Below are 22996 nucleotides of genomic sequence, written 5' to 3'. Positions count from 1 at the left end.
AAGGAACATTTGCAGAGGACAGCCAGACCTGTTGGCCCACGGCGTATTGAGGCGCAGGCGTTCTCCTCCGATCAGCAGCCCGGTGAGTCTGAGACACGGTCCGGAGCAGCGCTGCCTTAGTCCGGCGCCAAATCCTCCGACTGCGACGTAAATGATCCTGCACGGCCGGAACCGCAATCTCCGCCTCCTGAGAAGGAAACAACGGCGGCTGATATCCCAGACAGACCTCAAACGGAGAAAAACCAGTAGCTGCCGAGGTGAGAGAGTTATAAGCATACTCAATCCAAGCAAGATGACCACTCCAGGAAGCGGGGGTCAGAGGAGGCCACACAGTGCAAGGCGGACTCCAGCTGCTGATTGGCCCTTTCAGTCTGTCCATTAGACTGTGGGTGATAGCCCGAGGAAAGGCTCACCCCCACCCCCAACGCAGTACAAAAAGCCTTCCACACCCGAGAAACAAACTGAGGCCCCCTGTCAGACACAATGTCCAAAGGAATCCCATGTAACCGAAAAACGTGATCCACAAGCAAGTGAGCAGTTTCCAGGGCAGAAGGGAGCTTAGACAAAGGAACAAAATGCGCCGCCTTGGAGAACCTGTCCACAATGGTGAGGATCACCGAGTGACCAGCGGAACGCGGCAACCCGGTAACAAAGTCAACTGCAATATGCGACCAAGGTCAACCAAGGACAGGCAGGGGATGCAGCAGCCCGGGAGGGGCCAGATGACGGCTCTTATTGCGCGCACAGGTGTCACAGGCCAGCACATACTCGCGGGCATCACTCGCCAAAGCGGGCCACCAAAAGAAGCGCCGTAACAGGGAAACCGTACGACGCACGCCAGGATGACAAGCAAAACGAGACGCGTGCACCCAGTGCAAGACACGCGCACGCACGGCCGCCAGAACAAACAGTTTACCCAGCGGGCCCGAACCCGGGTCCGGATCCTGCCGCTGCGCCTGACGCACCAGGCTCTCGATCTCCCATGTCACGGCCCCCACCACGCAAGACGAGGGAATGATCGGAACCACCCCCGTAGACTCAGACGCGGGGGAAAATTGACGGGACAAGGTGTCCGGCTTAACATTGCGAGAATCCGGGCGAAACGAGATAGTAAAATGGAACCGGCTAAAAAACAGCTGCCACCTGGCCTGCCTGGAGTTAAGCCGCTTCGCACTCCGAATGTAAGAGAGATTCTTATGGTCCGTCCAAACCACAAACGGCTGTTCCGCCCCCTCCAACCAGTGACGCCACTCTTCCAAAGCCAGCTTAACCGCCAGCAGCTCACGATTACCCACGTCATAGTTCCGCTCAGCCGGAGAAAACCGCCGCGAAAAAAACGCGCACGGATGGAGACGGCCATCATCGGGCGAGCGCTGCGACAACACCGCCCCCGCACCCACATCAGAAGCATCCACCTCCACAACAAACTGTCTGGCACCATCTGGGTGGGCGAGAACGGGCGCGGAACAAAACAACTCCTTCAACCGAGCAAACGCCTGCTCGGCCTCAGGAGACCAACTGAAAACTCGAGCCGGGGACGTAAGCCGTGTGAGCGGAAGGGTGATCTGACTGAAGTTCTTAATAAATCTGCGATAAAAATTAGCAAACCCCAAAAACCTCTGCAGGTGTTTGCGCGAGGAAGGAGTCGGCCAATCAGCGATCGCTCTGATTTTACCAGGATCGGGTCCCACCCGCCCCTCAGCAAGGACATAGCCCAGGAACGACACAGAACGAGCATGAAACTCACACTTCTCCGCTTTCACGAAAAGTTTGTTTTCCAGAAGCTGCTGCAAAACGCTGCGCACCTGCTGAACATGGTCCTCAAAAGACTGCGAAAAAACAAGGATGTCATCCAAATAAATGAACACACACCGATTCAAAAAGTCCCGAAGCACATCATTAATCAATGCTTGAAACACCGCCGGCGCATTCGTCAGCCCAAAAGGCATTACCAGATATTCGTAATGTCCACGGTGAGTGTTAAAGGCCGTTTTCCACTCATCTCCCTGGCGCATGCACACCAGATGGTACGCATTGCGAAGGTCCAGCTTCGTAAAGGTTCAAAAGCAGAAGAGATCAGGGGAAGAGGGTATTTGTTCTTCACAGTAATGTCATTAAGACCCCGAAAATCAATGCAGGGTCGGAGAGATCCATCTTTCTTATCCACAAAGAAAAAACCCGCCGCCAACGGCGAAGACGACGGACGAATCAAGCCCGCCTCCAGTGACTCCGTGATATACCTCTCCATGGCCGCCTTCTCCGGACCAGAGAGGTTATACAGCCGGCTGGTGGGCAACGGAGCTCCAGGTAACAGTTCAATGCTACAATCATAAGGACGATGGGGGGGAAGCGAGAGCGCACAGCGTTTACTGAAAACCGCCCCTAGATCATGATATTGTTCAGGTACAGACGAAAGATCCACCTCCTTGGGCGCCAGCTTAGACGAGCAGACAGGCGAAGGCGGAAGAGCAGACTGTAAACAGTGAGACAAGCAGTGGCTACTCCAACTCTCAATGCAACGGGAGGACCAATTGATATGAAGATTATGACGCTCGAACCACGGGTAACCTAAAACGATGGGAGACTCCGGGGAGGAAAAAACAAAGAAACGAAGAAGCTCACGATGATTACCAGAAAGAATCAACGAAACCGGTTCAGTCTCGTGAGTGACGGAGGGCAGTAACTGACCGGTGAGAGCCACAACGGAGACGGGAACCTGCAGGGGTTTCGTCTCAATACCGAGACGCCGCGTGAGACCGCTGTCAATAAAATTCTGCTCAGCGCCAGAATCCAAAAGTGCGTTAGTGGAGAAAGTGCCAGAAGCGGCGTTCACGATAGCAGGAAGCTGCATGCGGGGAACTTGGGAAAGAGAGGAAGTGCCACCCACCAGTACTCCCACAGTTACTGGTGGGCACCGCCTTTTGACCGCAACGGGCAGGTGGACACAAAATGGCCCGACTGGCCACAATACAAACACAACCGTCCCTCAAACCGCCTCCGATGCTCCTCCAGCGTCAGCCGCGTACGACCCAACTGCATAGGCTCTTCAGCGGCGGCCGCCGGAGGAGACCGTGCGTGGGCCGGACCGGGAGGAGGGGGACGGGATACTGTGCGCACAGCAGTGCGCTCTCCACTCCCAGCACGGAACCGGCCACCCCTCTCACGCTCGCGAAGGCGATTATCGATACGAATAGCCAGATTAACTAGAGCCTCGAAACTCTCCGGTTCGTCACGAGTGGCGAGCTCATCTTTCATGCGATCGTTCAACCCGATGACGAAAGCCCCGCGCAACGCGTCATCACCCCACCCCGTCTCCGCGGCCTTAACCCGGAAATCAATAGAAAACTCCGCCACCGACTGGCCCCCTTGGCGGAGCCCGTGCAGTTGCCGCGCGGCCTCATCCGAGCGCAGGGGGTGATGAAAAACAGCCTTAAAATCCCAAACAAACTGCTCATACGTGACAGTCTCCAAGGTATGCAGAGCGAGATAAGCCTCGGCCCAGTCCAAAGCACGATCACGAAGGGCACCGATAACATGAGAAATCTTAGAAGCATCATCGGAAAACGCTTGGGGAAACCGCTGAAAAAGCAGGGAAACCTGAATCAAAAAACCCCTGCAATGGCCCAACTCTCCCGTAAAAGGCACCAGAGCCGAGGGAGCGGGGTCACGAACAGAGCCCGAACCCCGTGAGGCAGACGGTACAGGCGGGGGGGCAGAAACAGCAGGAACAGTAGGAGGAACTAACCGAGCCAAAGTCTTTTGAATGGCTGACAGGGTCTCATTAACCCGGCCCGCCCATTGCTCGGACGCCGCCAACTGCCGAGACAAGCTTGACAAAGACTCCTCGTGTTTCTGGAGTAAATCGCCGGAAGCGGGACCTGTGTGTTCTGCCGAATCCATCAAAGTGGTCGGAGTATTCTGTTAGGTAGACTGACACGGATGGATTACGTGGCAGAAACACACACGGACACAAAATAGTTTGTGATGCAAGTTTATATACACGAGTAGGGGATATTTACAAGGGAAGGGGCTATATACAGTGACAGATAAAAATGTGCCAGGAGATTAACACCGAGGAGATGAGACGGAGCCGAGGTATGCAGGTAGGCAGATGACACACCGGAGCTACCTGACAACAAGGAACAAAACAGAGTTTACGGCATACCGTTGATAGCCGAACGTTAAACACAAGTGGACGGAGAGAGTTGGAGAGCTTACTTGACACACAAACCACAGCTGCTGCAGTGACCGCAGCCTGATGGAACGTAGCACTCCGTCGCGGATCCACAATAGCCAACACAAAATCCTAGGTAGACGGACAGGCAATGGAACAGGCACTTGTGACAGCGACAATACTCCGACACCAGACGTCCGTGACTCTGCTCCCTAAAAGCGCTCACTGATGACGTCCGATGCGTCGCAGGTGTGTTGGAATGCCATCAAGCCCCGCCTCGCCAACCTATAACAAAAAGGAAAACAAAACCCAAACAACAACAATACACCTACCCACCACCTCCTAACAATCTTTCAGTCATTTCTACCCCCCCCCCAAAAAAAACAAAAAACAAATCCCACATGCATACTACCCTTTTGGGCTAAGCCCCGGGTGTTTCAAATGTCTGGCTCCGCCTCTGACTTCGTACAGCCCTGACCTGCAGATGCTGTGCGCAGAGGTTCAGGAGCAGAAGTCCCGTTGTAAACATATCACGGCAGACCCGACGATGTTTGCATGAACACGCTTTTCACACACGGTTGCTGTACGCACACAGCCGGCTGTAGCTTTGCAGCTCACAGCCCGACACACACCAACACACCAACACAACAGTAGAGAGAGCACAGACGTTAAGGCGGCGATGCGTGATTGCGGGTGCCGCTCAGATGAGTCCGCCCCCCCTGCAGCGGCGCTGCAGACCACACCCCGCCGCACACATTAACCAGGTTAAATACATATTTAGGCAGAATTTTGCAAATATCTACTTTTTTTTTTAGCAGCATCGAGCTTTTTTCCAATTATTTTTTTAAAAGTCAGGTCAAGGCTCCAAAAGCCCAAAGGAGATATAAGGGTGGCTCACAACAGTTTTTCTTTGCTGGATCATTTTAGTTCAGCGTCTTTCCTTTTGTTATATTTCTTTAAGAGTTCAAAATGTGTTAATTACATAAATAAAATGTAATTTTCTCTGTCATGGATTTCATAAGCAACACACCTTAGTTGTTCACACAAAGCATAAAGGTAAAAAACAATATGTACAGTGTTATCTTCATTTTAGATGTCAACAAGTATTTGTGGCTCCCAGAGTTTTCTTTTGCGTGGAAACTGTGTCCAAATGGCTCTTTGGGTCTTAAAGGTTGTGACCCCTGAACTAGACTGTATCACGTCATCTCAACAAAAACGAATTAAGTTGCTGAATTTCATGCAGAGCCTACGTGATTTAATTATGTTCACCATAGAAACATGAAATTATTTTGTTCAAATTACAAGTTAGACTTTTGTAAATGTAACAACCACCCAATTTCCTTTTTTGAGTGTAGAAAAAGATGTCTTTGATTTAATTGGAGATGTGTCAAACTGGGGCCTATTGAGCAAACACAACAATGCAAAGTGAACATTTTTTGTACTACATCTCTTCATCCAGAGGAGGGCAGCATGACTCTGTGTAACGAAGCAGTCCAGAGACTGTTTTCATTTACAAGCAGAAAGCCAGCTGACAGCTGTGGATCAGGCTCACAGACTCAGTCCAGGGGTCCATTCTTCGTACTTTTTTTCGGCAGCAGAGCAAGAACTCTTGATTGAGGGATTTCAGGAGTTTCAGAGTTTAATTAAAACGCAAGGGAACACTGCAAAGGCTGCAAAAGCAAGGAGAGAGGGCTGGCAGAAAGTTGCTGACAAATTAAACTCGTAAGTAATTTAATAATAATAATAATAATGGATTGGATTTATATAGCGCTTTTCAAGGCACCCAAAGCGCTTTACAATTCCACTATTCATTCACTCTCACATTCATACACTGGTGGAAGCAGCTACGGTTGTAGCCACAGCTGCCCTGGGACAGACTGACAGAAGCCAGGCTGCCATATCACGCCATCAGCCCCTCTGGCCAACACCAGTAGGCGGTAGGGTAAATTTATTATATTACACTATATTATATTATATTATATTATATTATATTATATTATATTATATTATATTATATTATATCATATTATATTATATTACATTATATCCTCTTTCACATTAGAGCCACGACAGGACCCACTAGAACATGGGAACAAGTAAAAGTGAAATATAAGAATATTCTACAGAATGGTAATATTTATCACTTATGTTGCTTTTAGTCTCTTGAAAAGAGACCCTGAAATAATCTGTTTGTTTGTTTATAACAGCAACCAAGAAAAGGGCAGAGCAAAAAAAGACAGGTGGTGGTCCTGCACCCCCTCATCAACAAGTTGGTTAAGTAAATAATAGCCTCACGGGAAAATCGATATCTCTCTATGAGCACACTGTCGCGCTGAGCTAAAGGATCCTGTCTATCCCGCAATATACGCTGAATTCTGAGGACTCTCCTTATCAATCTTGCACCTTCCGCAATGGGTGGCTCGCGTATACGGACAGGACATGGCTGCGACAGGCTTCCCAAATCCACCTTCGCTTTTATAGCCGTGGTCTCTCATCTTGATTACACGAAGTAATTTACAATTACTACTGTGAAATATGAATTACATCTGTAATAATCACATACATGTAATAGAATGTTAATAGTACATTTCCCTTTTTTAGGGAATGACCTGTATGTATCTGTGTGACATCAATAAAAGGATCAAGTGCTGCATTATCTTTAGTTACATTGATAATATTTATTTATGGTAAGACAGTGGTAAAATATCGCTGTTGCTTTCGTATGAATGACGCGGACATACCTGCGTGGCCGCGATCTAATCCTGTTTACATAAAGTAAACCTGCTCCCGAGCAGGTTTACGCTTACGGATCTGTTGCTATGACAGCAAGTCCCGGATGAGCTTCGGAGAACCGAACGATCCAAGATCACGCGAAATCGTCAACAATCAAATCCAGCTAACTTACTTAGCGAGGTACGAAGAACGGACCCCAGTACCTGTATTTCCAATGTCAACAGTGATAATCCCTCATTTGCCATTTAAAAACGATTTTGTTGGCCCAATAGGATTAAAAAGATTTCTTTTTTCTTAATCTTTTGTAACATTTGCTCTCAAGCACCAGAGTTTTGTTCGCAACACGGTTTATTGGGGAGGTACAGGAAAGAGGGCACAGGAAAATCCCGAGGAGAGTCAAATGGCCTGTATTTGTACAGCGCTTCACTAGTCCCTAAGGACCCCAAAGCGCTTTACACATCCAGTCATCCACCCATTCACACACACATTCACACACTGGTGATGGCAGCTACATTGTAGCCACAGCCACCCTGGGGCGCACTTACAGAGGCGAGGCTGCCGGACACTGGCCCACCGGGCCCTCTGACCACCACCAATCAACTCACTCCCCCGCTACCCAACAACAACAAGAGCCCCCTCCCCTTCCCGCACACACTCGTCTTTTCCTGCAACCCAAACACTTCTCTTAAAGAAACAGTAACAGTGCACAGACAGTGAACCTGTCAAAGTAAAATAACCTCAACAATCGTTACAATACTTATAAAAATCATCATTATTATTATCATCAAGAAATACTTTAGGAGCAAAAGTCATCCATCCTGATTTTTTGTATGAAAACTTTAAAGAATATACACAACCGGTCAAAACTTTCAGAACTGCCCAATTCTCCAAGTTATATTTTCCAATGAATAGTTTGAAATGGTACAAATGTGGTGAACTAGGTTAAAAAAGGGTAAGGTTACCCAAAACTGTAAAATAATGTACATTTCAGAATTATACAAAAATGCCTTTTCAGGGAACACAATGTTGGTTAACAGTTTAAAGCTGTTCTGCAGTAATGGGGGCGGATGAGGCCTTGAAAGCTGCTGCTACTAACTCCTACAGCTGTTCCAACCCCCTCTGCAGTGATGGACACACTGTAGTTAGCAGCTTGCGTGATAAGTGGCTCACAGGACAACAGCTTCAAGCACAGATTAATGGTGGCCGTAGTAAGTGGAGGAGGGAGTGTGATGGTCTGGGGCTGTTTTTGGTGACTTGTACAGAGTGAGAGGCTCCCTGAGCCAAAATGGCCGCATTCTGCAGCGCCATGCAGCACCCTCTGGTATGCACCTAGTCTGTCAGGGCTTCATCCTACAGCAGGATAATGACACCAAAAAGAGGTCCAAGCTGTGCCACAACTACCTCAGGAAGAAGAACAAGATGGTGAGCTTGAAACACGGAGTGTCCAGTACAGCCTCCAGACTGAAACCCCATCGAGCTGGTTTGAACTGGACAGAAGAGGGAAAGCAAAGCAGCCTACGAGGTCCACATTCGTGGGAACTTCTGCTACAGATGTGGGAGAATATTTGATGTCTATTGTAGAAAGCCATCAAAAAGAGTTTTCATGTTTATATGGGGCCTTGCCTGTTCCTGTTAAAATTTACAAAAATCTGTTTACATTTTTTTAAACAGCAATATGAGAGGAAGCAAGCTCAGTATAAGCCAGTTCATTGTATAATAAAGCAACTGTAGACAACAGTCAGAAACTCTGTACATGCTTAAAACTGCAAGGACAGAGATGTGACATAGAAACAGGTTATCACAGTTCACAGTGCAACAGATTAGTGCAGAATACGGATATTTGACACATTCATTATTAGCACATGGATGGCTCCACATGATCAAGTTGAAAACAGGTTGTTTCTGTCATATCTGGTGACATGTGTTAATGCAGACCTTCCCAAAGTGTGGGGCCCGTGCCCTAGGGGGGGGCGCGGTATGAAAAGGGGGGGGGGGGAAACAAAATGCTTGGACACTGCTAGCACTGGGCGCCTACAGAAAGGCAAAGCAGGAGATGAAGCATCGCTGAATATGTTTCCAAACCAACTTCATTTCAAGCCAAAGACTAGAAAAACAGCTGCGTTTTCAAAAATACCCGTGTAGGTGCGGACGCAGCGTAAAAGAGTTAGTAGTTTATTTTATTACTACCTGTAATTTATTGCAGATTACTGGTATTTGCTTAATTGTTTACTAAATGTTTGAGGTGTGAAATAAACCGCAGTGGAGCAAAATATGGGCGTGTGTGGTTGGAGGATGTGTTTGTGCGTGTGTGTGCACGCGGGGGGCGAACATTTTTCTTGTAAAACAAAGGGGGCCCAGCAAAAAACTTTGGGAACCACTGTGTTAAGGTCTGAATATGTGACATTTCAGTCTGATTCGACACTGATTTGTCGTGGAGGTGTTCGAGGACGGAAACGGAAACGCCTCTGTTAACGTCACGACCTTTATTTTGAAAACCGAACCAGACAGGAAGTTAAATGTTGCTGCTCGCTTTAAGTTAGTCACTGGACGAGTGCGTGCTTCGGGTGTTTCGTCAGTACCTTTACTTTGCTGTTTCTGATCGTGTCGATGCTTTGTTGTATTCGTCGTTTACTAACGAGCACGAGTCCCGCGTGGCTGTTCTCTAACTGATCTGTTACGTTGGATACTTTTTGCTGAGAGTTACTTCCGCATTTTAACAGGAGTTGGTGGGAGCGCCAGCAGGGTTTTTCTCAGCGCAGCTGTGTGACACTCGTCTCCAGACATGGCGGTGTTCGACAACTGCTCGGTGCTGTTCGAGCTCAGAGGTTTGTCGTTCAAGGAGAAGAAGACGGTGAAATCAGCAGTCACAGGTCACGGAGGCAACCTTTCGTTTGTGGTCAACAAACAGGTCAGTGAGCTGTCAGCGCGGGGGGAGGGGGCACTCCTCACGGCTGAGTGCTCAAATGAAACTTTACTAAACAACTTTACTTAAAAAGAGCTTTTTTCTTTGGTACCTGCTGCGTCCATATTGAGCTGCAGCACGTGACTATTTCAGTATAATGTTCACAACATGCCAGAGCTGCACCACGAATGATCGAAGTCATTCTCCCACATCTATAGAAACATGTAGTTAATAGTTGGTCATGAATCGGCTGCACTTCCATGGAGCCTGCAGCCTCACACGACTGTCTGGTACCAACAGAAGCACACAAGTGAGCAAAAGTGCTCGCTCTGCAGAAGGACGTCCCTGTGTTAGTGACGATGGTGCAGATGCTGAAGTCTGACCTAATAGAGCTAGGTTCTCTTCTGCTGGGAAGCTTCAGCAATTCATTATTTTTGTAAAAGTATATATTTGCACACTGACTGACCAACACAGGCCAGCAGTGCAAAACGCCTTTTGGATTGTGTTGTGCTTTCAGCTACAAACCTGCAGTGTGTGCATTCTGCAGCTTTATGTTCAGAGACCAAAAACCAATAAATACATTTAAAAATCTTAGACTTCTCTCTCATTTCTTCCTACATTTCCCACAGTGCTCTTTGGTAGTGACAACCGATGTATCCAACCTAAGCTCCAACAGGCTGCGTAGCATTCAGAAACACCACACACCTGTGGTCGGGGTGGATTACGTGTACAGGTGTGTGGAGAGAGGAGTTCTCCTGCAGGTGGATGAATACAAGCTGGACACGTCCTCTGCCTTATCAGCTCCTCTTCATCGCTCCTCCTTCAAGGCGGCTCCACTGGCTTCGCTCGCACCTCAGCAGATAGGTCTGTATAGAAAGCACCACTAAGCAGATCTTTACAGTTTCATTTATTTCTGTATTTTTTTCCATTAATTTGCGTTACAGACACAGACAAGCTGCTAATTCTACCCACATGCAGCACAATGACTGATATTTCCTTTACTGTTCAGTAACATCGTCCCCCCACGCTGATTGAAATACATTCACATTAAAAATGTTCAGCAGACTCAGCCAGCAGGTTGAACTAGTTTTATTAGGTCAGATGAACATGGGTGTGTGCAGCTGTGTGCAGTGTTACACATTCACATTGTGTTTAAAGCTGATGCAGCACTGTTGTGCAAATTGATAAGAACCTGTTTGCTACTCGGTGTGTGCAAAGATCTGTGCACAAGGTGATATGATATGGAGTTAATTATTAAACTGTGTGTGTGTCCATACTGCAGGGTCAAAAGGCCGGGCCCAACCTGTGGAGTGTGTCAGTGGGACTCAGAGGGCAGAGAGTCCTGAGAGGAGTGGGAATGTGCTGGACAGGTTCAGGTGAGAGACGCCATCTGTCTATTAGTGAGTTACATTAGGACCATCTGTCTGTTAATGTCGACGCCCTGAGTTATGAAGACACCTCTGACCTGTCACGGTACAGGACAAAGTACCAGGGATGCACTGATCTAATATTTTGGATCAGATGTGTCTGATTCTGGTTCAAGAACCTGGATGTGGTACATGGTTAACAGCCAAGTTCATTCTGCTCTGATTTACACACAAACTGGGTTCATGTGAGCGATTACGCGTGTAATAAGCATGTAATAGGCGTGTAATAGGCGTGTAATAGGCGTGTAATAGGTGCACCGTGTGCGTTTCACACTTTGCCTCTGCCGAGTGTGAAGTGGACACACAAGCAGAAGTTGCTTTACCAGCAGGAGGAGACAATATATTTAAAGTCAAGAATCACTAGTAAAGGCACGAAGTACATCCCAGCGTCCTTCTGTGCCAGAAAGGATAAAGCTGGGCTGCTAATATGTAATTACATGTTTATACAGCACCACATGACAACAACAGTGGTGTCTTTATATTGTGAGGTAGAGCCTACAGTAATACAAAGATTGTGACTGTGATTATTGTCATGTTGGCTTGAAATCAGGTGTCTCCATCTGCTGGTACTGCATTGAACTGCAGCACAGACAGCTTTCTCTGTAAGCCCCGCCCACGTTGGCTTCAGATCTGGAAACATTGGCCTGGTTAAAAACCTGAACTGTTTGTTCTCTAAGCTGCTGTAGTTATTAGATTGGTTTAATAGTGCAGATAACTGCTCTGATAAGCTTCCTCCAGTCATGGCGCCTCAGAAGAAAGCTGATGTTTGAAATGTTCATCTTGACAGAATTTATAGAGACACTGATTCGGATCTTCCATCAGACCAAAGTGACTTTCAAGTGGCAAAGTATTCGATCTTTGAAAAGGTAAAAGAACATTTTTGTAGCTTACCACTAATGACATTCCCACAGCAATAATTACTGTAATGACTCTTACTGGTATGAAACATATGCACTGTAGGTAAACAGCAACAGTTGGTGTGTGCTGGAGCTGCAGAGCTTCAAAGGGGAGGAGGGGCGGCAGTACCGTGTGGTCAGATACTGGAAGGATGATATACTCTGTGAGGTAAGAAGTGTTTTTACATGTGTGTATACATGTGTGAGACTGACGCGACTCCACTCTGGTTCATGTTTTCTGTGTCCTGATGTGAAACTCTATAAATGTACATTTGTCTTTTGAAATGAGAGCTGAGCTGGATCCCTGCAGAGAGCGTAGTGTTGCTTCTTTAGCTGCTCGTCTTCAGGTCCAACAAATATTAGTGCGATGAAATCTCCTGACAGAAAAAACCAATCAGTCACAAATGTAGCGTCAGTGTTAGGGCTGGGCCATATTATACCGTTCACGGTAATACCGGTATAATGTTAGGCAACGATAGGAAAATGAAATATCGCGATAGAATGGGAGTAAAACGCGCATGCGCAGTGCCTTTGTTTTCATACGCACATGGCCGATTGTTGAGTGAAACAGATGAACCAGAATTGGTTTGTAAAAATGGTGCAACTTCAGTGATGTGGAACTGGTTTGGTGTTTGTCCGTCAGATACACAACAAAGCACATTTTTTTGCAGAACATGCAAGCGGCCGTTGTCATTGTCATATTTGTCGGACTAAGATGCTCTTAAATCTGGGAGTAATCTGGGTCCTAAACTCCGTATGCTTCAGGTCAAACAACACTGCAGCATCACTTAGAGTTAAAAACTGTCTAAATTCTTTCATCTTTAATAAAACGATCAGCATTGCTGCTTTACCAGGTGTAACTATAAAGTTTAACTTCCAGGCATCCATGAAAACAAAAGTTATTACATTTAACGGAGTTACAAGTTAGCAGGAAGCTAGCGGAAGTTAGCTCGCTAGTTTCGCTAGTTACGTAAGCATGATATAGCATGTTCTGACTGAGAGATTTCTGAAAAAAATCAAACGTACAGCTCTGCTATCACTTCCAACATAAATGAAGACAGGAAACTAAACAGCAGTGACGTTTGTAGGGTTACTGAAGTTGGGCTAGCTGGTATATAATGATGTGCTACGTGATCGCTAGCGACACAGCTATGTTAGCATAACATAAACACACTGAAGCTGGAGGACGAACACTAACACTTTTCCACTTATAAAAGTTAACGTGAAGGTTCTTCATGGTTAGAGACAAATGCAATCGCATGGCAGGATGCTGTAAACGGACCAAACTTCAGTCAGGAGAACAACTGAGATAATCCATCCACAATACGAGGTTAGTCATTAATATACTGCAGCAACATGGGAATAGAACAGCTGCCAGAGAATTCAACATTAATGAATCAATGGTACAGAAGTGGAGGAAGCAAGAAGAATGAGTTTAATAAAGTTTGATTTATCTGACTGCTTTGTTTCGCTTAATGTGCCTTATAATCCCGTGCACCTTATGGTCCGAAAAATGCGTACTGCACACTGCAGTTTAATATTGCAAAGCACCTATTTTTAACTTCAGTGGATATTATATATGGTTATGATCAGGATATGTCAGCCCATTTCTACTGGAAATGCCTTTTGGTTAAACTTTCAGCAAGGAATTTGCATTTGCACTGTTACATTTTTATAAAGCTTTAATGTACATAAAAACCAGCTTCTTGTTTAAGTGAAAATAAATGGAAGGTTGTCTTTTTGCGCTAGTAATGTTGTGGAGTTGTATTTTGTCTCGCATCAATTATATCGTCGGTTATATCGTTATCGCAAATTTTCAAATATATATCGTGATAAATATTTTTGGCCATATCGCCCTGCTCTAGTCAGTGTCACGCAGTGCTGGTGAAATACTGTGTGTCATGTGCACACTCTGTCAGTGCGCCCCAGGTGAGCTTGGTGAGCTCGAAATCATCAGCAGTGCTTAAACGAGTCCTGTGCCAAACCTAGAAGGGTTACGACCAACTCCTGGTGACTTCCTGTTTCTCCGTACAATAGCAGCCCATCTGTCACTGCTCATACCTGAAGGATTGTGTGCATAGACAGTATAAAAGATGTTTCAAATATTTTCAAAATAGACTTTTTATTCAGTGTGACCTCAAACAGCTGACAGACTGATAAGATCAGCAGGAGGGTCAGGACGACTATCGTAGTCTGGGTCCTTCAGATGGAGAGCAGCTTTGAGACGTCCTCCGAGCTGCACTAACGGCAGTGTTGCTGTTCTCTGTGCAGAGTAAGCAGGGACTGTCTGCAAAACAGGAAGACGTGTTCCACAGTGCACTGTCAGCACAATCACATGTCACTGCTTGCATAGACCTTTGATTTTTTTGGTCTTTTTTTGCACACATACTTGTGTTTCACAGAAGAAGGCCGTGAGGGACAAGCTGGTGTTTTTGTCCACCTCAGAGGAAGCTCTGGAGGTGTTCCAGGCCCTGAGAGACAGCCTGGAGGCTTCAGGTCTCCGGAGGCAGAGCAGGTTTCCTCCTTCTGCCTGTGAGATGGGCTCTGCGCCCCTGCAGCAGGTCTGACACACTCACTGATGAATATTGCATCACATCTTTGCTCTTTGCTCTCAGCTTTTAGACTCACCTTTATTTACTTCACTCGTTTTTTATTTGAAGAATTAAAGTTTAAAGAAATTTTCTTCAATACAAAATGTTTTCCACTTTCTTTCTGAGGTTTAATGAATCTTCAGTTTTTCCAATGAGGAATATTGTTGAATATCAACACTGACCAAAACACTGGTTATAATATTTGACATATTAAGAGGACACAATATTACAAAGTACACTCCCACCAACCACTGTGGCCTGAAGCATCAACCTTTACTACAGCGATCTTTCTCTCTGTTAAACTGTATTGCAGCAGTTTACAGTACAAAGCTGTGGGTGGATCGGGTCTCACACCATGAATAATAACAGTTCAGTACAGATTAATTAAGAATGTCACCGTCACATCAGATGCTCTGCTTTATGTGTTCGTGTCACATTTTATATTTGTGCTCAGATTAAAGTTTCCTAAAAGTAACATAGAAGGAAAACACGAGCGTTTTGGACGTGTGTCCAAATCTGCTTTAAACTAAAAGGACTGAATTCATGTTTCTGGACGAGAGAACATGTGGGAAATCCTGTTTGACATCTGAGACCTCCATCTGTGCTGCTCAGCAGTTGGATGATACATGCTCTGTTTGATTGACAGCTGCTCCTGGAAGAGAAGCTCAACACAGGAAGCTTATCACAGGAAGTGGGTGTGTTTGTGGAGCTGCTGTGGACCGAGGCGCTGGGCTGCCTCGACAACATCCTCAGAGTTTCAGTGGACAAGCTCAGCCTGAATGATGTAAGAGTTTCTCTGTTTGTAAAACGTGGAGCTGCTGACGGTGACCACTGAGAGAAACTGCAGCTTTCCCATCAGCCTGACCTGATAGGACCGTGTGTGTGTGTGTGTGTGTGTGTGTGTGTGTGTGTGTGTGTGTGTGTGTGTGTGTGTGTGTGTGTAGGTGAGCAGGGCAGAGGGCTTGTTGCTTCAGGCTCAGAAGAAGCTGACAGAGGGAAACCACACTGAGCTGATGAGTCTCCTGGAGGACGTCTACACTCTGCTGCCACACAGACAACTCTCCATATTTCCCAGCACCAAGCTCATCTCTCAGAAACTGGACCTCTGTCAGGTACCACGCACACGGCTCTGAGACACGCCCACTGACGTCACACGTACTGAGAAAAATATCCTGCAGAATGATTTCTGTCAGAGATGCAGTGTGACTGAGCCAGGACAGAAAAGCCAACAAAACTATCACAATACAACTTGCAAAAACACCGAGAGCACCGACTGGTTCCACCGCTTTGGCACCATGTAAGAAACAGTTCCATAAAATCTTAAAGGTCAATGTGAGGCACGTGATGTAAAGTACACATAAGGCCTCTCCCAGCTGCTGGGAGTGTTTCTGAAGGAGGAACGTTGCACTATGAACTACGACCCTTTAACTCCACCAGGAGATGGAGCTTTTTCACAAAAACGTTTCACAATTTTTTGATCGCTTTTACGCTGAAATATAAAAAATTGGTTTAGAAAATGTCAAACAGGTGGATAAATGTTAGTCAACCTGACCGTCCTGTGCACTGCGACATACACTACAGACGACCAAAACAATCCCAGCATGCATTTCTTCATTTATCCAGAGATGTTTGGGCTTCAGCTATTCCGGTTCACTGTTCCTCTTAAGAACTTTTCAGCTTTTCAGGTTTTGCTACTAAAACATATTAACACAGTAAAATGCTAACCGAGCTAGCGCCGCAGCACTGGTGTAAGCTGAGTGCTTCCTGGCTCTGTCCTGTGTCTCAGATATCATCACACATTTGTAGAAAACATTAAAGAAAAAAAATACACGACGACTTCAAAGGTTAAAAGTCTGTTTGAAGGGCCAGAGGAGGATGATGATTGGACAACATCACAAATCCCCCCACTCCAGTGCACAAGTCCATGATATCGATCAGCTCAGCCTCTGTGTTCTCTTTGTATCTTTAGACTAACACAAAACAACGATTTGATTTCCTCCAGTTAATCCGAGATGTTCTGAATGCAAGTGAGATGACTCTGAGGAGCCCCGCCCCTTCCACTGTGGGGAAGTATCGAGCTCTGAGGTGCAGCGTTGAGACGGTTCCCCCCAGTAGCTCCGAGTTTCAGGCTGTGACCGATCTCCTGCAGGACAGGTAGTTTCACGTCTACTTTCCAAACGAGGATTAAGTAACAGCGACACATTCAAATTCATGGTGACATATTGTGATAAGGACCCAACACACAGGATTTCATGTTGTTTTGACGTTTTGTGGTCACTCAGGAATAGCTGCTGCATTCCACACACCCTCCTCCATCTCCGCTGTCACTATATATACACCAATCAATCAAAGCTTTATTCGCCACATGCAGGTCGCCCTGCAGTGAAATGGGACCCCCCCCCCCGACCTTACACACACAACACAGACATCACATGGGGAGACAAGTCGGAGATCGGTAGCGTTACAGAAAAACACTGAAATGTACACTACAATGGGAAAGTACAAGAGGAAAAAAAGAGAGCTCTACTCATGCTGTGCTTCCATGGCAGGACAGCACGAGAACAGGAAACAAAAAAAACTCCTCTGCACAGAGAGCACATAAATGTCCACAGCACAACTTTGTGAAAGACATGACAAGCCACAGGATTGGGTGGGGGGTGAGGAGTAATCCGAAGCGAACACAGCAGCCGCCCTGCACAGTGCTACCATTCCAGCGCGGCACACCGACCCGCCGTGTTCCCCCGCAGGAAACAAGCATCGAAGGCGTTTGGAAAGGGAGGGGGATGAGTGTGTGCTTATCAGTGTAAGTGTATGTGTGTGCGTGTCCAGAGTTCAGCTGAGACAGTGTCCTTCGCCCTGCCAGGCTAAGTAAACAGTCTTCCAGCCAACCCAGGTGGCCTTGTAGGGAATGGGAAGGAACAGACTCAACAGAGTCGTTATCAGGGTGTTGTTCGGCTCCGGCCTTGAGCCCACAGCTGGCGCTGAAGGGGTCTCCGCATTATAATGGTGGTTTTTCTTTTACAAACAACTCATGAGAATTTCAAGCCGTTTTTAACACTCCGACACCGACACTGGTCTCAATCTCCCGTTGGATAGCTGCGAGTTTCTCCATGATGTTATTTACCTTCAGTTCCGTGATCTTTTCAGTCTTTTGCTCACATAGCAGATTCTGAGACCTCACAACCGCAGCCAACTGATCTGCGATGTAATCCAGCTTCCACCCAGAGGTGTTGTTCCGAGTGGATTCTTCCCTGATGTACTCCAACATACGCTCAGAGGTGTTATTCTGAGCATTCACTGCAGCCGTAAGCGCCTCCAAGCTCCATGCTGCCTTCAATGAGCCCTTTCTGAGAAGTCGCACCTGTCGTTCCAATCCCAGCGGGCAGCCTTGTGGGGGTTTGAACAGCCGGTTCCGCTCTCTTAATTCTCCGATAAGCCAGGGCCAAGCCAGCTCTGATCAGCAAGAACCCTGTTATCGTGGTTCCGAATAGGTAGATATCTTTAGCGTCCTCGATCGACAGTCCCGCCAAGCACACGATCCTCTGCCACCCGTCCATCGTGTATCCGGCAGGGAAAGTCCCTCCAGGGCACTCGGGTTCTCCCGAGCCCAGACTTCTCGTTAAAGGGTGTCAATAGCATCCAGAGACCAGTTGATCAAAGCCATAATTCTCTTTTAGGTTTTAGACACAGACTGTGAGAGAGTGTTCCAGGGAAGTGAAAAAAGCACGAGACAAGACAAGGACATAAGAAGCAAAGCAGGGAAGATAAGGGAGAGGAGTGCTTTTAGGTGCTCTGCCCCTTCACTTTGGAGTTCCCCCGACCTCAGAAACACTTTATTCCCTCTTTTTAAGTCCAACCTTAAAACCCACCTGTTGAAAATTGCCTACTCCATATAACTCATCCATGAACTTAAACTTTCTGTCTGCTGCTCTTATTATTGTGTATATTTCATGTTTTTATGCCTGTTTATTTGCTGTACAGCGTCCTTGGGTGTTTTGACAGGCGCTTTTAAATCAAATGTATTATTATCCCTGCTGTAAGAAGCCGGTCGTTGCAGAGGTAAACGAGCCAACGTGTTCACAATGATCTGTCTTCAGTTTTCTGGCGCATGTCTTCTGTATGCAACGACACAAAGATCTCTTTCACAGATGTTCCCTCGCTTTAATCTGTGTTTCGCAGCAGGGTGCAGATCCAGCAGATTGTGCGTGTCGGCCGAGGGGTGGAGCTTCAGACCTTTAAGAGCGAGCTGGGGAATGTTAAGCCACTCCTCCATTCCTCCAGTCCCAACAACTTTGTGGGAATCCTGTCTCGGTGAGAACAACTGATCCTGTCGTTTGTCTCATACCTGATTCACTGTAAGAAAACGGACTTCAAGCTGAACCCACATCGACAAAACTCTTCTGTAAAGCCGTCCATTCAGAGACTTAGCTCGTCGCATCGAGCTGTGGTTGACACTCTCATATACACTGAAACAAAGTCTGAATGTCGTCAGGGTGTTGTAGTCACCCGCCGTGGGCAGGCAGGCGGGTGGCGTGAACAACAAGTCAAGAACGTGGCGCTGTGGGGAATTTAAACACTTTAGCTGCAGCTACCAAATATCTCGATGAGTCTGGATCTCAGTGACGTTGACCTCGAGGTCAAAGTTGTCTGGAAACTTCATGATAACTTTAATTGATACCATAGCTGCATGTAGTAGTGACCTTGACCTGAAGGTCAGAGGTCAACTGAGAGTTAATGAGGAACATTTATGCCATAGATGCGTCTTTGGGGAGGGGGCGACTTGTGGCCGTCAGTATTTAATTTTATTCAACTTTTGGGGATAAAACACAACCGTGTGGACGTCTTAGTCCGTTTGCATGAACACGTTTGATTTAATATGTCGACCAATCAGATCAAAGACTGAAGGAAAAAACAAAGGTTTTCTGTATTTATTGTGTTTATTGTATTTACATGTAATCTAACTGATAAGCTACCAGGACATCTCTGCCTGTGTTCTGCTGCGAGTTCAGATCTGTGATGCTGTGTGGGAATAATGAATGGAAACTTAATGGGACAGAATCCCGTGTGCTTGGATTCTAAGAAGAGCAACAACAGCTTGCTGTCATGGTGTGCGTGCAGCAGGACTCAAGGTGCCAAAACTCAACTTTATTTGCTGGACAGGAAACGAAGAGAAAACTAACTAGACTGGGGAAGATAAACAGGCAGACAGAACTCGCATGAGGATACAACACGACACAGAGCAACAAAAACACAGGGCTCGAATAAACACCGGAGCAATCGGGGAATGGGAGAGGGAAACACAGCTGGGACAAATCAGACCTAACTAGACAACAGAAGCAAAACCAACACGCTGCACACAGGACAGGGACTATCAAAATAAAACAGGAAACACAGAAACAAAACTTAAGGACTAGAAATTACAGAACAAAGAACTACTAGAGCTCGAAATACAGAACCTTAAACCAAAAGACTGGTAATGATAAACCACGATGAAAGCTCAATAATTATACCAAAATCAAAACACACGACCCAGGACTGTGACACTTTGGGTCACACCAAAGGTTTGTTGTCTGTTGTGAGACATGTCTCGCTTTTTAACCAGTTAGAGGAAACTGTGATTCGTCTTTAACCCTTTAGAGCCGGTCGGAGCGGGCACGCTCTGTTTTGTGTAACTATTTTTAAATCCCGGTAGCTCTGCAACCACGTGAGCTAGCGCAATAATTTTTTTTGCATATGAAACCGGAGGAGTTGTACTTACATCTTATGCCATCAGCTTGTCCTCGGTCACAGTTTCCTTCCACATATAGCTTTGCAAAAACTGCATAAAAAGCGCTTGCAGCAACAAAAACATAATATTCCAGAAACACGCTTTGCCGATCCGATCAGCTGTTTGTAACACTTCCTACGCCCATCAGCGTGAACTATCACATGGCCGCCATGTCCTGCCCGAAACCGGAAGTGACGTCATTTTTCGCGGAAATGTAGTTTTTACCATCAGGGCCTCATGAGCCTATACTGGTGTTTTTAAAAGTTATCTTTGACTTTATGACTTTCTGTGTCGTTTCTGGGATGCTGAGGACTCATATTGCACTGCTGGAAATAGTTTATTTTGATGCATATGCTGCTTTTTGCAAATTTGCAGTATAATATTTATTTTCGTTTTTCCTGCAGTGTATAAAAATTGGTGTATTTCAAAAACAAAACTATGAAGACACTCAAAATAAATTTCCTGTGGTGGGAAACTAGTTTGTGCAACTTTTTTGTATTTACAGTTTTGAGGGATAAGCCTCTTAAATTTCTCTAACTAGAAATATATGTTAAAAAAACAAAAGCGATTTTCAGTTTTTTTGTAGTTTATTGCACTTTTTTGCAATTTATGTAATTACTATGCACTTAATGCAGACATATTATTAAAATCTGGGCTATAATGGTTGTATTGATGTACATCAACTTGAAATGCTCCCAAAAATGGCTCCACAGCATGTAAAAATATAATAAAAGCTCTGGTGGACTTGGTTCTATGGTAGGTCCTAAAGGGTTAAGGACACTGACTGGCCAGGTGGATTTCAGCCGGACACCGTGTCTCTGGATGTTTAGTGCTTTATTTCTACAGCCCCAAATCACAACAACAGTCACCTGAAAATGTTGTTAGTGGTTTCACATTTATCGTGTATACAGACACGCACGATGTGTTTATCACATCACTTTGAAACATGTCGTTTTTTCACCTGTCCTCTCTCTTATTCTTTCACTTTAGATAAACATTATGTCCATAAATATTTGGACAGAGACAGGTTTGGTTTTTTATCACAATGAATTTGTAATGAAGTTCAGACTTTCAGCTTTCATTCAGAGGGTGGAACAAAAAGATGTGAGGAACACAATCTCATCATTTCAGGGGCTCAGACGTCATTGGACAAACGAAACAAGTGAAAGTAATTGTTGAAACGCCTTTTCTGGCACTGACAGCCTGAAGTGTTGAATTCATGGACATCACCAGACGCGAGCCTCCTCCTTTGTCATGCTGTGCCTTCACTGCAGCAGCTTTCAATCGCTGTTTGTTTGTGAGCCAAAGTCTTCAGCCAATGAAACGCTCAGCTGGGTTAAGATCAGCTGACTGACTTGGCTCCGGCTGTACGTCTTGTGTCCATCTGTATTAGGAAACGCCGTCCAATCATTTAGCTCGATTTGAGCAGACCTCCTTTACATAACGATATCTTTACTTTCATATGAATTGTGTGTCTTTAATGTTTGTGTCCTCCTCTTCAGTGGCCTGCTGCTGCCCCGCGTGGGAGTCGAGCACCACGGCATAGAAAGAACCGACGTCGGCAAACTGGGCGGTGGGATCTACTTTAGTGATTCCCTGAGGTTAGTCGAAAATCCCAATTTGACCAGTTTCTTTGTGTGTCTGACACATACGCTGCTGTGCAAAAGTCTTGAGCCGCCCCTCATTCATTGACAGTTTGCCATTGAGTGAAAAGTGTAATACGACACATAAGGCAAGTATGAAGAACTAGTTCAAGGACGAGAGACGTGTTACAATCTGGACACAAATCTGATGGTTCCATTGATTTTGATTCCCAACACCACTGGCTGAACTCCGTGTTGCACCTCTCCCCCGACTACGTGCGCATCGGCAACGCTTTGAACCAATAACGCTTTGAATAAGATCATGAGACTTGTTGCCACTTGTTTTAACGTGATCTTGTGTAATCTGCACGCCTCAGCATCTTCTCCTTGGTTCCCTAAGAAGGGCTGTGAGGTTCATACGCTGTGGAGTGTTTTCAGTCCTCTGGTTGTAGAGTTTCCTCTGAATGTAAAGCAAACACTGACCTGCAGTAATACAAGCTTTCACTTGTTATTATTGGAGTTTTGATATCTCTGAACCAAGATGGCAGCAACACAGTCACGTTTTCCATCCACAGCACCAGTCTGAAATACTCCAAGCCCGGCGTGACGGATGGCTCCCGGTTGTTGTTGGTGTGTGACGTTGCGTTGGGACGTTGCAGGCAGGTCTACAGGACGGACGTCCTGCTGAAGCAGGCTCCCGACGGATACGACAGCGTGCGCGGAGTCCGCCGCGCTCCAAACACTCCCTCTGAGTTTGAGGTACAGTAGGACTGTGTGAGCGTTTACATGCACATGGATAAACAGACAGAAGAAAACACTTCCTGCCCATAAGCTGAATTATTGTTCTTTGCTGAATATTTAACTGTTGTCACACTAGGTTCACTTCACTAATGCACACAAACATGCATCCACTCTTGTGTCCT

At 46.1% G+C, this 22996-nt stretch overlaps 1 protein-coding gene and 1 long non-coding RNA gene across 4 annotated transcripts in view; one reads left to right on the top strand and one right to left on the bottom strand.

Moving 5' to 3' along the window:
• LOC146690088 (uncharacterized) overlaps positions 1–22996 on the bottom strand; it is a 384415-nt gene that overhangs the window by 326138 nt on the left and 35281 nt on the right. The window lies entirely within an intron of this gene.
• Positions 9420–22996, top strand: part of parp4 (poly (ADP-ribose) polymerase family, member 4) — a 38942-nt gene continuing 25365 nt past the window's right edge. For 2 of the 3 annotated variants that reach the window (XM_085434908.1, XM_085434906.1), the window contains exons 1-12: positions 9420–9815; positions 10439–10673; positions 11092–11185; positions 12024–12102; positions 12197–12301; positions 14535–14693; positions 15370–15507; positions 15668–15835; positions 16726–16877; positions 18903–19034; positions 21993–22091; positions 22649–22832. In XM_085434908.1, the coding sequence (XP_085291034.1) occupies positions 9690–9815; positions 10439–10673; positions 11092–11185; positions 12024–12102; positions 12197–12301; positions 14535–14693; positions 15370–15507; positions 15668–15835; positions 16726–16877; positions 18903–19034; positions 21993–22091; positions 22649–22832 (1671 nt within the window). In that variant the 5' untranslated portion in view covers positions 9420–9689. The remainder of the gene's footprint in view (positions 9816–10438; positions 10674–11091; positions 11186–12023; positions 12103–12196; positions 12302–14534; positions 14694–15369; positions 15508–15667; positions 15836–16725; positions 16878–18902; positions 19035–21992; positions 22092–22648; positions 22833–22996) is intronic. The other variant, XM_085434907.1, reaches the window with a different exon arrangement.

This window comes from Copadichromis virginalis, linkage group LG16 (assembly GCF_057382275.1).
Source record: "Copadichromis virginalis isolate Kocher_CV1m ecotype Utaka linkage group LG16, C_Virginalis_male_GT1.1, whole genome shotgun sequence".
Taxonomy (NCBI): Eukaryota; Metazoa; Chordata; class Actinopteri; order Cichliformes; family Cichlidae; genus Copadichromis; species Copadichromis virginalis.
This window is presented reverse-complemented; position numbering and strand designations above follow the sequence as displayed.